This window comes from Ornithorhynchus anatinus, chromosome 5 (genome assembly GCF_004115215.2).
Source record: "Ornithorhynchus anatinus isolate Pmale09 chromosome 5, mOrnAna1.pri.v4, whole genome shotgun sequence".
In the NCBI taxonomy this organism is placed as follows: Eukaryota; Metazoa; Chordata; class Mammalia; order Monotremata; family Ornithorhynchidae; genus Ornithorhynchus; species Ornithorhynchus anatinus.
Window position 1 is genome coordinate 363,101 of NC_041732.1, and position 13,098 is coordinate 376,198.

Genomic DNA, 13,098 nt, shown 5'->3' on the forward strand with positions numbered 1-13,098 from the left:
AATACATAGTACCATGCTCTGCAGGGAGTAAACACTCAACAAATACCACTGATCCATGTTTCCAAGGACCTAATCCAGGGCTCTGTCCACAGCAGAAGCGTCAACCTCTTAGGTACTGAGTACCTAGTGGAACAGAAATTGAGTCAATTCTGAGCCTCCTATCTCTCTCCCAGGGCTGAGCACATAGTAGACGCTGAATAAACACCTTGCCTATGAACCAATGCTGTTTAGGATGAAGGGAGATGGGGGAGGGAGCTCTAGGGAAAGGAGGCTGGGGCTGATTCCTCAAAAAACAGTCAGCTGTGAGGCAAGGGCAGGGGCAGAGAGGGATGTGGGGGAGGTCCAAACCAGAAAACCGATGGCGGGGGGGAAACTCTTTATTGAGAGGATCTGGCTGCCGGTCCCAATAACGATGGTATTGATGAAGTGCTCACTCTGGGCCAATAGCTGTGCTAAGCGTCGGGGTAGATGCGGGATAAGCAGAGGAGTCCCTGTCTCTGTCCCCCATCGTCTCAGAGGCCTCGCGCTCAGGGGCCTGGGGCCCATCACAGCAGTCGGACCCGGGGTCCTGCGTGGGTGCCTCACTCGGGGAGGGCGGAGGGAGACACTCAGGCCTGGGGTTCCCCGTCGGGGCCTGGGGAGGAGGGCTGCGGGGGGGAGGAGGGCCATGGGAGGCGGGGGAGGAGGAGGAGGAGGAGGAGTAGAGGAACGTGCAGCGGACGGTGCATCCGGGGGACAGCTGGCCGGGAGGATGGGCTCTCAGGTGGGCCTGCATGGCCGACAGGCTGGGGCAGCCGGCCGGGCACAGTGGGCAGCGATACGGAGCCACCCCGTGGGTACGCAGGTGCTTGGTCATGGCCGAGAAGTCCCGGGATCGTTGCGGGCAAAGGCGGCAGGCAAAGGGCTTCTCTCCTGGAGGGCGGAAAGGGGGAGAGAATCACCGGTCATATTTATTGCACAGCACTGTACTAAGCGAGAAGCCGCGTGGCTGAGTGGCAAGAGCGCGGGCTTGGGAGTCAGAGGCTGTGGGTTCTGATCCCAGCTCCACCACTTATCAGCTGCACGACTTTGGACAAGTCATTTAACTTCCCTGTGCCTCAGTTACCTCAAATGTAAAATGGGGATTAAGACTGGGAGCCCCATGGGGGACAACCCGATTACCTCGTCTCTACCCTAGCGCTTAGATCAGTGCTTGGCACGTAGTAAGTGCTTAACGAATACCATTATTATTATTAAGCGCCTGGGAGAGTACAGTGTAACAGTCTATCAGACACATTCCCTGCCCGCATCGAGTTTAGAGAGGGAGGGCGGGGAGAAACAAAGGAAGGGAGAGGAGCGGCAAAGGAGGGGAGAAGGGAGGAAGGGGAGGGAGGGTCGTGGGGGGTGGGGTGTGGGGGGGGCAACTCGCATTTCCACACGGAGCCGCCAGAGGGCGCGGGAGGCGGCGGCGGGGCCGGGTTGACCCCAGGGTGGTCGGTGGGAGAGGCGGGGGGTCCCGGCGAGGGGGTGGGGGGCTTCCCGACCGGGGGGACACGAGGCACCTGTGTGCACGCGGAGGTGCGTCTGCAGCTGGTGCTTCAGGGAGAATTTCTTCCCGCATCGCGGGCAGGGGTGAGGCCGGGCGGGCCGCGGAGGTCGGAGGGGCCGAAGAGGCGCCCCTTCCCGCCCGGGGCCGCCCCCGCAAGCCAGGGCCGACCCTGGTGCGGGACAGAGGGAGCCGGGGTCACGGAGGCCGGTTCCACCGGAGACAGCCCCTTCCCCACCACCACCACCGCCCCTCCTCCTCACCTGGCGGCGGTCCCGGAGTTTCTCGGCCTGCGGAGCCGAGCCGAGCTGCTCCAGGGGTCGGGGGACCTGGAGGGCAGGGACAGAGTGGGATTGGGGAGAGGAGCACCGTCCCGGGAACATCCCGGTTGGGAGAGGAGCTCTGTCCCGGGAGCATCCCAGCTGGGGGAAGAGCACCGTCCAGGGAGGGTCCTTGGACTTGGAGGCCTGGGATCAGGGGGCAGCACTGTCCTGGGAACGTCCTGGCCCAGGGAGCGCCGGCCAGAAAGAAAATGGGGCGAAGGAGAAGTGTCACTTACCAGAGGCGGAAGCGGCAGAGGAGCCGAGTCCCGAGCTGTGCCAGGAGTCTGGGGGCCATAGGCCGATGGGGTAGACCAGGAGCCTGCAAGCTAGACTGTAAGCTCGTTGTGGGCAGGGAATGTGGCTATTTATTGTTACATCGTACTCTCCCAGATGCTTAGTTCAGTGCTCTGCACATAGTAAGCGCTCAATAAACGCGACTGACTGACCGATTGAGCACCGGGGCAGTGGACACCCTGTGAGCCGGGAGACGGCTGGCCATTCCGGGCCAGCCCCGGGGCCACTCCGGGCCAGCCCCGGGGCCACTCCTCAGGAGATACAGACGGGACCAGGGTCCGCCCGACGCCCCCCGCCGGGCTCAGCCCCACCCCACCCCGCCCCGCCTCCCTCCCGTCCCCCGCCCCAACTCACGTCTGCTCCAGGGGCAGGGTCTCCCTCCAGGCTCGGCGGTCGGTGGTGCCGTAGGGGGACGGGGCGCTGGGGTCGGGGGGCAGGGGCAGGACCCCCCCCGCGGCGGAGCGGCCCCTCCCCCGGCGGCGGAGACCCGGGCCCCCGGGGCCGGCCGGGCCCGCCGGGCGGGGGGCGCGGGACCCGGGCCTCGCCCCGGGAGCGAGAGCGCGCGCTGCAGCCGCCCCCCGGACCCCAGACCGAGAAGGCTCCGGGGGTCCCCGGGGGGGGCCCTCCCCGCCTGCCGGGCGCCCCCGAGCTCCGAGCCCCCTCCCCCCGAGCCCCCGCCTCAGCGTCCCGCCGCCGCAGGACGGTCCCTCCTCCCGCTGCCGGCGGGCCCTCGTCCTTCCAGAGCCGCCCCGCTTCCTCGCCGCTCCGCTCCACGCTCTCCCCGGAGGCCAGGACCAGGAGCCGCGCCGAGGTCGGAGGGCCGGACCCGCTGTCCCCGCCGCCCCCGTCGCCCCGCGACGTCTCCGCCCCCGCCAGGACTAGCCGGTGGGCAGAGACGCGCCGGGGCCGCACACCGATGCGGGGGTCCCCCCGCGCGGGCCACAGTGTGGACGTCAGCCACGCCAGCCGCTCCGAGCCCGCGGGGCTGGGGACCCGCTCCGTGGGGAGAGGCATCGATGGCCCCGGGCCTGGGCCCAGGGGTCAGGGGTCAGGGGGCTGGGCAACAGGGGCCCATGGGCGTGCAGGATCTCCGGCCTGTAGGGGAGAAGAGACGGTCATGGAGGGGTTGGGGAAGCCGGGCTGAGCCGGGGCCGAAGCAAGGACTGTTGCTGGGCTGGAGCTGGGCAATCTAGCAGCTAGAGAGGGGCTGGAGTAGAGGCAGGGCAGGGCAAAGCAGGGGTTGGAGCGGGGGCTGGAATAGGGGCAGTGCAGGGGCTAGAACAGGGGAGGTCAGGGCAGGGGCTGGAGCAGGGCAGGTACCTGCCTGGGGTTGAACCTGGAAAGGGCAGGACCCGAGTTTAGAGCAGTGTTTGGCATATAGTGAGCACTTTACGAGTACTATTATTACTCTGCTATTGGAAGGACCAGGCGCCGTGGTAACCCTTGCCTGTCTAGAAGAAAGCAACGCAAAACCTTCCTGTCCACCAAGATGCTGCCAGCCGGAAGACGAGCAGGCAGGCGCGGGGCAAGCACCTTCCTCCCCTTCCCTCCCGTCCCCTCCCCAGAGGAACCAGCCCCGACAGGGAGGGCGGTTGAGAGGGAAGGAACTCCTTCGGTCCATTGGTCCGTCCGTAGGTCCGTCCGTCCGGACGGGAGGCTACGCGGCCGGGGAAAAGACTCCGGCGCCTCAGGCTCGAGGAAGACGGGGAGGGGAGAGGGAAGATGGGGAGGGGCTCGAGGCGGATCCGGTGAGGCCCCGGCCCAGCCTCAGTCCCAGCCCCAGCCCCAGCCCCAGCCCCAGCCCCAGCCCCAGCCCCAGCCCCAGCCCCAGCCCCCACCGCACCACAAAGCCGCCCCCGGCCTGCTACTCCGAGATCGTGGGAGCAGGGGCTCGGCGTGGAGAGCTCGGGGCGGGACCGTCCAGGCCCGGAGGGGGTCGGTGGGGGCCGGGAGGGATGACCCTTCCTCACTCAGTCCGTCAGCCACTGTCAGCCCGTCGGTCACTGTCCGTCACAGTCACTGTCCGTCACTCTCACTCACCTCCTGCGGTTTCCTCGGACGCCGGGCCACGCTGCTCTGCTCTGCTCTACTCTGCTCTGCCCTGCGCTAGTCGGGAGGCCGGGGAGACCCTGGGCCCCGGAGCCGGGCCCCGCCCTCCTGTGCGGGAGCCCCCGATTGGGCGCCCTGTGGGACGAGGGGTGCGGGGCTCCCCTCCGCTCACCCCACCCCCTCTTGGCTCCTACCCCGCCAGTGTCCATCCTCGTCGCCCCCGGTACTCCGTCTTGGCCGTGGCTTCGGGCATTCCCTCGCCCATCCCCGGAGAGGGAGGCCCGGGGGCTGGGGGCGGGGCTGGGGACCGGGACACCTGGATTGGGGAAGAGCTGGGGATGATGGACCCCGTTGGAGCCTCCCTCTCCCCTGCCCCCTACGTAGTCCCTGGGCCTTCCGTACCCCACAGCTTGAGTGCCCCTGTTTTCTGCCTCCTCCATAGCCCCCAGCCTGGTGCCCCTCAATAAAAACGATAATAATTACGGTGTTGGTTAAAGTCTTACTACGTGCCAGGCACTGTACTAAGCGCTGGGGTGGATACAAGCAAACTGGATTGGACACAGTCCCTGTTACACATGGGGCTCACAGTCTGAATCCCCATTTTACAGATGAGGTAACTGAGGCACAGAGAAGTGAAGTGACTTGCCTTAGGTCGCCCAGCAGACAAGTGGCACAGCCAGGATTAGAACTCAGGAACTCCTGACTCCCAGACCTGTGCTCTATCCACCATGCCATGCTGCTTCCCCTCCTTTGCTCCCTCTATACCCCTCAGCCTGATGCCCCCGTTCCCTGTCCCCTCCGTACCCCCCAGCTTGGGTGCTCCCATTCCGTGGCCCACCCATCCCCAGCCCCTTGGTGCCCCCATTCCCTGCTCCCACTGTATCCCCCAGCCTGGTGACCCGTCCCCTGCCCCCTCCATACCCCCCAGCCTGACTGCTCCCATTCTATGGCCCCTCCAACCCCCACGCTTAAATGCTCCCGTTCCCTGCCCCCTCCATAACCCTCAACCTGGTGCCCCCGTTCCCTGCTCCCCTCCATGCCCCCCTAGCCTAGTCCCCCCGTTCCCTGCCCCTTCCAAGCCCCTAGCCTGGTGCCCCCTCCACGCACCTAAGCTGGTGCCCCCGTTTCCTACCCCCTCCATACCCCTCAACCTGGTGCTCCCGTTCCCTGCTCCCTCCCATGCCCCCGCCCCGCCCCCAGCCTAGTGCCCCTGTGCCCCTTCCAAGCTCCTAGCTTGGTGCCCCCTCCCGCAGAGGGAAGAGCAGGGTGACTCACTGTCTCCCGTCAACGGTGTCGGGGGGTGGGTGAGGGTGGGGTGGGGGGCAGCCCCGGGAAGGGGCGCTGGGGGCCCTGAGGACGACACTTTCCCTTCTCCGAGCCCGTGACGAGTCGCATTTCTCTGAAAACGAGACTCAGCGCGGTTCCCTTGTTGCCCCAGGGAGCGCACCGGGGAAGGGGGCGGCGGGGAGGGAAGCGGGGGGGTGGGGGGGAAGACGGGACAGGGGGAGGGGCGAGTCTCCTCGGGGCAGGGCAGGGCAGGACAAGGACCCCCTCGACCCCCCCTCCCCCCCTCCCCCGGCCAGGCTCAGGCTCCCGCGCGCGCAGGGCGAGGGTTAACCCCTTCCTGGGCGGGCGGACGGTGGAGCGGCGGGGAGGGGACGGGAAGGTGACTCAGAGCGAAAGGGAAAATGTAAATCGGTTAACTGTAGCCAGGGCCCGTCCCTCGCACCTCTCTCCTCCGAGGCGACGTTCAGCCCCGCGGGCTTCTGCTCTTCGCATCTCTTCCTGCCCGCCCCTCCGGCTCCCTCCCCCGCCTCGGGGCTGTCCGGGACTGACCCAGGACGCCTCAGTGTCTCATGAGTCAGGACGGTGCCCGGAGGAGATGTGCCCAGCAACCCCCTCTCTCCCCCTCAGTCTCCGGGGCTCAGCCAGGCCCTGCTTGGGGGATCTCCAAGGAGACCAGGACAAACCAAGGAATCCCCCTACCCCATCTAGGTTTCAGGGAGCCCCAGGTGTTGGGGGGAGGTGAAGGACAGGTGGGGGCCTCCCCACACCTGGGATTTCTCCCTGGGCCACAAACCACTTCCCTCTCAGGTCCTGACGACTCCCCCTCCCCCGGATGATGGGTGGAGACGGAGACGGAGACGGAGACAGAGAGTCGGGCGAGAACTGGGGCGGGTGGCAGGCAGAAGACCCACAGAGACATTTCCTCAGGGCTCAGAGTCTCACAGAAACACCTATGGGCCCAAAGAACCTACAGAGACACCCAAGGATCCAGACACTCAATCAATCAGTGCTATTTTTTTTAAAAATGGTATTTGTTAAGCGCTTACTGTATGCCAGACACTGATCTAAGCACTAGGGTAGATATAAAATAATCAGATTGGACTCAGTCCCTGTCCCACATGGGGCTCGCGATCTTAATCCCCATTTTACACATGAGGTAACTGAGGCCCAGAAAAGTGAAGTGACTTGCCCTAGACCAAACAGCAGACATGTGGCAGAGCCGGGATTAGAACCCAGGTACCTCTAAATCCCAGTCCCATGCTCTATCACCTAGGCCAGGCTGCTTTAATGAGCACTTACTCTGTGCAGAGTACTGTACTAAGTGCTTGGGAGAGTACAGTACAACAGCATTACTGGACATGTTCCCTGCTCATAACAAGCTTATAGTCTAAAAGGGGAAACAGACATCAGTATAAATAATTTATAAAATGTAATTTTTAAAGATATGTCCATAAGTACTGTGGGGCTGGGGGTGGGTTGAATAACCAAGTCCAAAGTTCACAGATCCATATACATAGATGCCGCAGAAGGGATAGAGAGCTTCACTGGGGAAGGTCTCTTGGAGGAGACGTGACCTTAATACCTCGAAGAGGTATTCTTGGGGGCCAGAGACTCTCAGAGACAACTAGAAACCCAGAAACCCCACAGAGATCCCCTGTGGGAGGCAGAGACTGCTCTTGGAAGGACAAAGGGGGGCAGTTAGTTCCCGTCTCCTCCCATCATCCTTGGTGGTTGGAGGGTGAGATGGGGGGGGACAGGTGGTTAGGAAGCTCTGAGGCCTCCCTGGGGGGGTTCATTCATTCATTCATTCATTCATTCAATAGTATTTATTGAGCACTTACTATGTGCAGAGCACTGTACTAAGCGCTTGGGATGTACAAATCGGCAACAGATAGAGACAGTCCCTGCCCTTTGACGGGCTTACACTCTAATCGGGGGAGAGAGACAGACAAAAACAATAGCAATAAATAGAATCAAGGGGATGAATATCTCATTAAAACAATAGCAAATAAATAGAATCAAGGTGATGTACATCTCATTAACAAAATAAATACGGTGATGAAAACATATGCAGTTGAGCGGACGAGTACAGTGCTGAGGGGAGGGGAAGGGAGCAGGGAGGAGCAGAGGGAAACGGGGGAAAAGAGGGCTTAGCTGAGAGGAGGTGAAGGGGGGTAGAGGGGGAGGAGAGGGAGGGAAAAGGGGGAGCGCGGCCTGGGTTCAAAGTCAATCAGTGGTATTTCTTGAACACTGACTCCTTTCAGAGCACTCTAATAATAATAATAATAATGTTGGTGTTTGTTAAGCGCTTACTATGTGCCGAGCACTGTTCTAAGCGCTGGGGTAGACATAGGGGAATCAGGTTGTCCCACGTGGGGCTCACAGTCTTAATTGATTAATTAAGGGGATTAAGACTGTGAGCCCCACGTGGGACAAGCTGATTCCCCTCTGTCTATCCCAGCGCTTAGAACAGTGCTCGGCACATAGTAAGCGCTTAACAAATACCAACATTATTATTATTATTAATCCCCATTTTACAGATGAGGGAACTGAGGCACAGAGAAGTTAAGTGACTCGCCCACAGTCACACAGCTGACAAGTGGCAGAGCTGGGATTCGAACTCATGAGCCCTGACTCCAAAGCCCATGCTCTTTCCACTGAGCCACGCTGCTTCTCTATAAAGCACTTGGGTGAGTACAGTAAAGTGAATAGCTATGACCCCCTGCCTTTGAGGAACTTACAATCTAGCAGGGACTTAGACACTAAAACATATCACAGATGACTCGACAGCATAAGACAAGACAAGGAGAAGCAGAAGAGGGTAAAGATGTGAACATAAGAGGGAATACCTTCAAGTCTTAGGGGGAGGGGACTCAAATTCTTAAGTGGCATAGTAAGGGAGGGATACGGTGATGATCAAACAATCGTATTTATTGAGTGCTTACTGTGTGCAGAGCACTGTACTAAACACTTGGAGGCATACGATAAAACAGAACTGGCAGAAATGCTCCCTGCCCATAACGAGCTAACAGTCTAGAGGTGATATGAGAGATTAGTCAGGGAAGACTTCTTGGAAGAGATATGATTTTAGTAGGGCTTTGAAGATGGGGAGAGCAGTGGTCTGTCAGAAATTAAGTGGTGGTGGTGCAAGGGGGAGTTCCAAGCAGGAAGGAGGGGATGAGCAAGGGGTCCAGGGTGAGAGAGGCAAGAGTGAAGCACAGTTAGTAGCTCAGGATGCCCAAATAGGGACTTCTTGAAGGCGGGAGGAAATGCAAGAGTGCAGAGGAGAGAGGTTGATTTGGGAATCATCCACGTAGACATAGTAGTTGAAGCTGTGGGAATGAGTGAGTGAGTTCTCCAAGGGAGTGGGTACCTATGGAAAACAGAAGGGAACCTGAGCTTTGAGGAGCTCCCACAGCAAGAGGGTGGAAGTCAGAGGAGGGAGCCCGTGAAAGAGACTGAGAAGGAGTGATTGGAGAGACAAAAGGAGAATTGGGAAAGGATGCCAAGGTAGGATGATGTTTCTAGAAGGGGGTGGTTCACAGAGTCACAGGCAAATGAGAGGTCAAGGTGGATTAGGGTGGAATAGAAGCTGTCGAATTAGGCAAGAAGAAAGTCATGGAAGGCAATTTCTGTGGCATGAAGGAGGTATAAATCAGGTGGAGGGGATCAAGGAGAGTGTGTGGAGGCAGCGGGTGTAGAGTTTGGAGAGGAATGGTAGGAGGGAGATGGGGCGATAACTGCAGGGAGCTGTGGGGTCAAGGGAGAGTTTTTTCATGATGGGGAGACGTGAGCATGTTTGAAAGCAGTGAGGAAAAAGACAGTGGAGAGTGAACAGTTGAACAAGGTGATTAGGAAGGGAAGAAGGGAGGGGGCTACCACTTTGATGAGGTGTGAAAGGATGGGGTTGGAGGTACAGGTGGAGAGGGTGAATTCTGAGAGGCCGCAAGAAATCTCTTGAATGATGGGAACGATGAATGATGGGAGAATCCAAGAAGAGGCAGGAGGAAAGGGGACTAGAGAGGAATTGGGGAGATTTTAGGAAGACTGCACATGACGGTTTCAATCTTTTCAATAAAGTATGTGGCCAGGTAAATAGGGGAAAGAGAAGGGGGGAGATCGGGAAGACAGGGAGTTTGAGGAGGGAAACTACTGAAACAGCAAGCACAGGCAATGGACATGGAAGGCAGAGTGAAGTAGCGTGGCCTATTGGAAAGAGCATGGGCCTGGGAGTCAGAGGACGTGGGTTCTAGTTCCAGCTCCGTCTCAGGTCTCAGGTCAGGTCTCCGCCTCAGGGCAAGTCACTTAAATTCTCTATTCCTCAGTTATCTCATCTGCAAAATGGGAAGTAAGACCGTGAGCCCCAATTGTGTCTGACGTCCTTGTATCTCCCCAAGCACTTAGAACAGTACTCGGCACATAGTGCTTAACAAATACCACAATTTTAGTATTATTGTTATTAATAAAGATGGAGAAATAATGCTGCTGGGCAAAACAGAGGATGGTATTAAAGCAGATGAGGCTACCTGGATTTGTGCCAGCAGCACTCCACAGATCGTGCACAGGAGCAGGGGAAGCAGACTGTGGAGGTAATCCAGGGCTGTGGATTTGTGTCAGATAGGGGTTAATACCTGTTCTTCTTCTTCTGTAGATTGTGAACCCCATGTGGGGCAGGGACTGTATTAACCTGATAATTTTGCATCTACCTCAGTGCTTAGTATAGTGCTTAGCACATAGTAAGTTAACAAATATCACAATTAATAGAATAAATATGGGGGAAGTGAAAGTCAAAGAAAAGAGAGTATGGGGGCCTAGGAGTCAAAAGGACCTGGGTTCTCATTCATATATTCATTCATTCAACTGTATTTATTGAGTGCTTACTGTGTGCCAAGCACTGTACTAGGCACTTGGGAGAGTACAATATAACAATGAACAGACACATTCCCTGCCCAAAATAAGCTTACAGTCTAGAGGGGGAGACAGAGACTAATAAATAAATAAATTACAATTTATTCTAATTGTTCTAATACTGGTTCCACCACTTGTCTGCTGTGTGATCTTGGGCAAGTCACATAACTTCTCTGTGCCTCTTTTCCCTCATCTGTAAAATGAGGATTAGGATTGTGAGTCTCATGGGGGTCTTGGACTGTGTTCAATCTGATTAATTTGTACCTATCCCAGTGCTTAGTACAGTGCCTGGCACATAATAAGCGCTTAAGAAATACCGTAAAAAAGGGTGAGTTGCTAGAGTGCCTTCAAACTGATGGTGAGGAGTTTTTGCTCGATGCAGAGGGGAACTGGAGGTTTTTGAGGCATGGGGAAACACAGCCCAAAATCTGCCTCTTTGACAACTCGCTCTGATACCCGCAGCTCAGAATGGTTTACTATCTAAAGGGGGAGACGGACGGTGAATTATTTATAAATAGTGGGAGCAGGAGAGAGGAGAAGTTGGAGAGAACAGGTAGCAGTAGCTCGAGGAGGACGGAATGAAATAGCCGCACCAATAACCGCGCCCGGGCTGGGCTGCGCGCCCTGCTGCCCCCCTCTGGCCTCTTGCCGCCACTGCACGTGACTTCTCCCAGGCTGGTCCGCGCGTTCCTCTGCCCCCTGCTGGCCGCTCTCTGCCCCTGCACCTGCCGTCGTTCAGGCCGGTCTGCGCGCTCTGCTGCCCCCTGCTGGTCACACGCGGTCACTGCACGGGCCCTCGCCCAGGCGGCCGCAGGGCCGCGGGCTCGGGGAGCCGCCGTTTCCCCGCCTCGAGGCGGTTGGGGCGGTAACCTGGGGCTCCCCCGGGGCTCCCAGCGTGGGACAGTCAGTCTCCTACTATCTAGCGGCGAGGTCAAGTGCGGAGGATGGCCCGCGGGGATGGGTCGAGCCCGGAGAATGGACGGCAGCAGGGTCACTGCACGGGCTCATCGAGAGAGAGCCCGGGCTGACAGTCAAGGGACAAGGGTTCCAGTCCCGGCGCTGCCACTGACCTGCTCTGTGACCTTGGGCAAGTCACCTCCTCTGTCGGTGCCTCGGCGTCCCCATCTAGGCAAGGGAGGGTCAGGAATCCTGCCCCTCAGGGTCGTGAAACGCTGAAGCCCTCAAGGTTCACGACAGTGGAGGGTGGCCTGTTTAGGCGCAATGTGCAATAGCAACTGCGGGTCCCGCTTTGGCTTCCTTGCCTCACCTGCACCCCGACAGGACCTTTTCGGGGTGCGGGGCCTTAGCCGGGCTTGGGAAGGCAGCGGCGGCCCTGCGTGGGGTGGTTCTTGGTGGAAGGGTGAAAGACAGAACTACTGCCCCAAACACCTCCCTGCCTTTCACGGTGTCTAGCATGGCCTAGGAGCAAGAGCAGGGGCTTGGAAGTGGTCATGAGTTCTAATCCCATCTCCACCACGTGTCTGCTCTGTGACCTTGGGCAAAACGCTTAACTTCTCTGTGCCTCAGTTACCTCATCTGTAAAATGGGGATTGAGACTGTGAGCCCCACATCGGACAACCTGATTACCTGGTATCTACCCCAGTACTTAGAACAGTGCTTGGCATATAAGAGTTTAACAAATACCATTATTATTATTTCCCAGAGCGGCCCAGGCTTCATCCCCTGCCGCTCCACCCCCTGGCCTGCCCCTTCCAAACCTTTACCTTACTGCTTCTGCCACTCCCTCGTCCCCAAACCTGCCAATCTGCATTTCCACATTCCCCCGGGAGTCCCACGAGCCCGGCACCACCCTCGGCTAACGGACTCCTTCTCTAATTTATTTTCTCGTCCATCCAGTCATTTAAGCAGCTACTCATCCCAATACATTCCAGCTGTTACTTACCTGTTCTAGTCTAGTTCTCCCACCTGCCCCCACTGTTTGCAAATGATTCTTCTCTGGACCTGCCTGCCGGCCTCATTACACTGTAAACTCTTTCAGAGTGGAGAGAGTGTTTCTGTGGGTGAATCTGTCAGTTCAGTAGTAATTGATCGATCGATCTGCTCACAGATTGATTAATTGATTAAGCCCATGGGTAAATACACTACAAGCCGATCATACACGTCCTTGTCCCAAGTGGGGTTCAAAGTCTAAGGAGAAAGGAGAACAGGTATTTTCTCCCCATTTTACAGATGAGGAAACTAAGGCTTAGAGACATTAAATGACCTTCCTAAAGTCACACAGCAGATGGGTCACAGAGCCCAGATTAGAACCCAGATCTCCTGACTCTTTCCACTAGGCTACCTGACTTCTCTAAATTCAGATGGGGGAGATGTTGGGGGGGTGGCTAAAGTGGGGGATGGCATTCCCCCTGGCTGTCTTTCCTTTCCCTAAGCCCCAGATCTCAGATGTGCATCTGGTTCACTGTGCCTTCTTGGAGCTTCTCCACACCCCACCAAGGCTGCAGAATCTCGCTTCTCCCCGAGGGTGACCCATTTCTCTCTCACCATGCCCCATGCTCACCCTCTTGCCTCTCAGTCCTGCGGGAGAGTCCCGGAGAGGTCAGGACCCTGGCATTCCCACCCCTCCTCTAGAGGTTTTGAGCCGTCTCCTCCTCCCCAGTCCCCGCCTGGCTCTGCGAAGACGAGGCCGATCCCCAGGGGCCGATGCGGCTCCTCCGATAGAAGGAGGCAAGCGAACGAGGCTGCTCCCAC

The 13,098-nt window shown here is 58.3% G+C and overlaps 1 protein-coding gene across 1 annotated transcript; it reads right to left on the reverse strand.

The window, feature by feature from the left end:
• Window positions 1–362: 362 nt before the first annotated feature.
• On the reverse strand, window positions 363–3,840 carry ZBTB32 (zinc finger and BTB domain containing 32). The gene is made up of 5 exons (XM_029064934.1): window positions 2,821–3,840; window positions 2,085–2,247; window positions 1,789–1,854; window positions 1,542–1,697; window positions 363–912 (listed from the first exon to the last, which is right to left on the reverse strand). The coding sequence occupies exons 1-5, from the start codon at window positions 3,154–3,156 to the stop codon at window positions 431–433; spliced, it is 1,203 nt and encodes a 400-aa protein (XP_028920767.1). The 5' UTR covers window positions 3,157–3,840; the 3' UTR covers window positions 363–430.
• Between the last annotated feature and the right edge of the window lie 9,258 nt (window positions 3,841–13,098).

What these genes read in the sequence shown, in the direction of transcription:
- ZBTB32 (XM_029064934.1), bottom strand. Translation starts at nt 3,156, where the DNA reads ATGCCTCTCCCCACGGAGCGGGTCCCCAGCCCCGCGGGCTCGGAGCGG. An exon ending in TGCGGCGGCGGGACGCTGAG is followed by an intron (nt 2,248 to 2,820) that starts GCGGGGGCTCGG and finishes GCAGAGCACTGA; the next exon opens with ACTAAGCATCTGGGAGAGTA. An exon ending in AACTCCGGGACCGCCGCCAG is followed by an intron (nt 1,698 to 1,788) that starts GTGAGGAGGAGG and finishes GTCCCGCACCAG; the next exon opens with GGTCGGCCCTGGCTTGCGGG.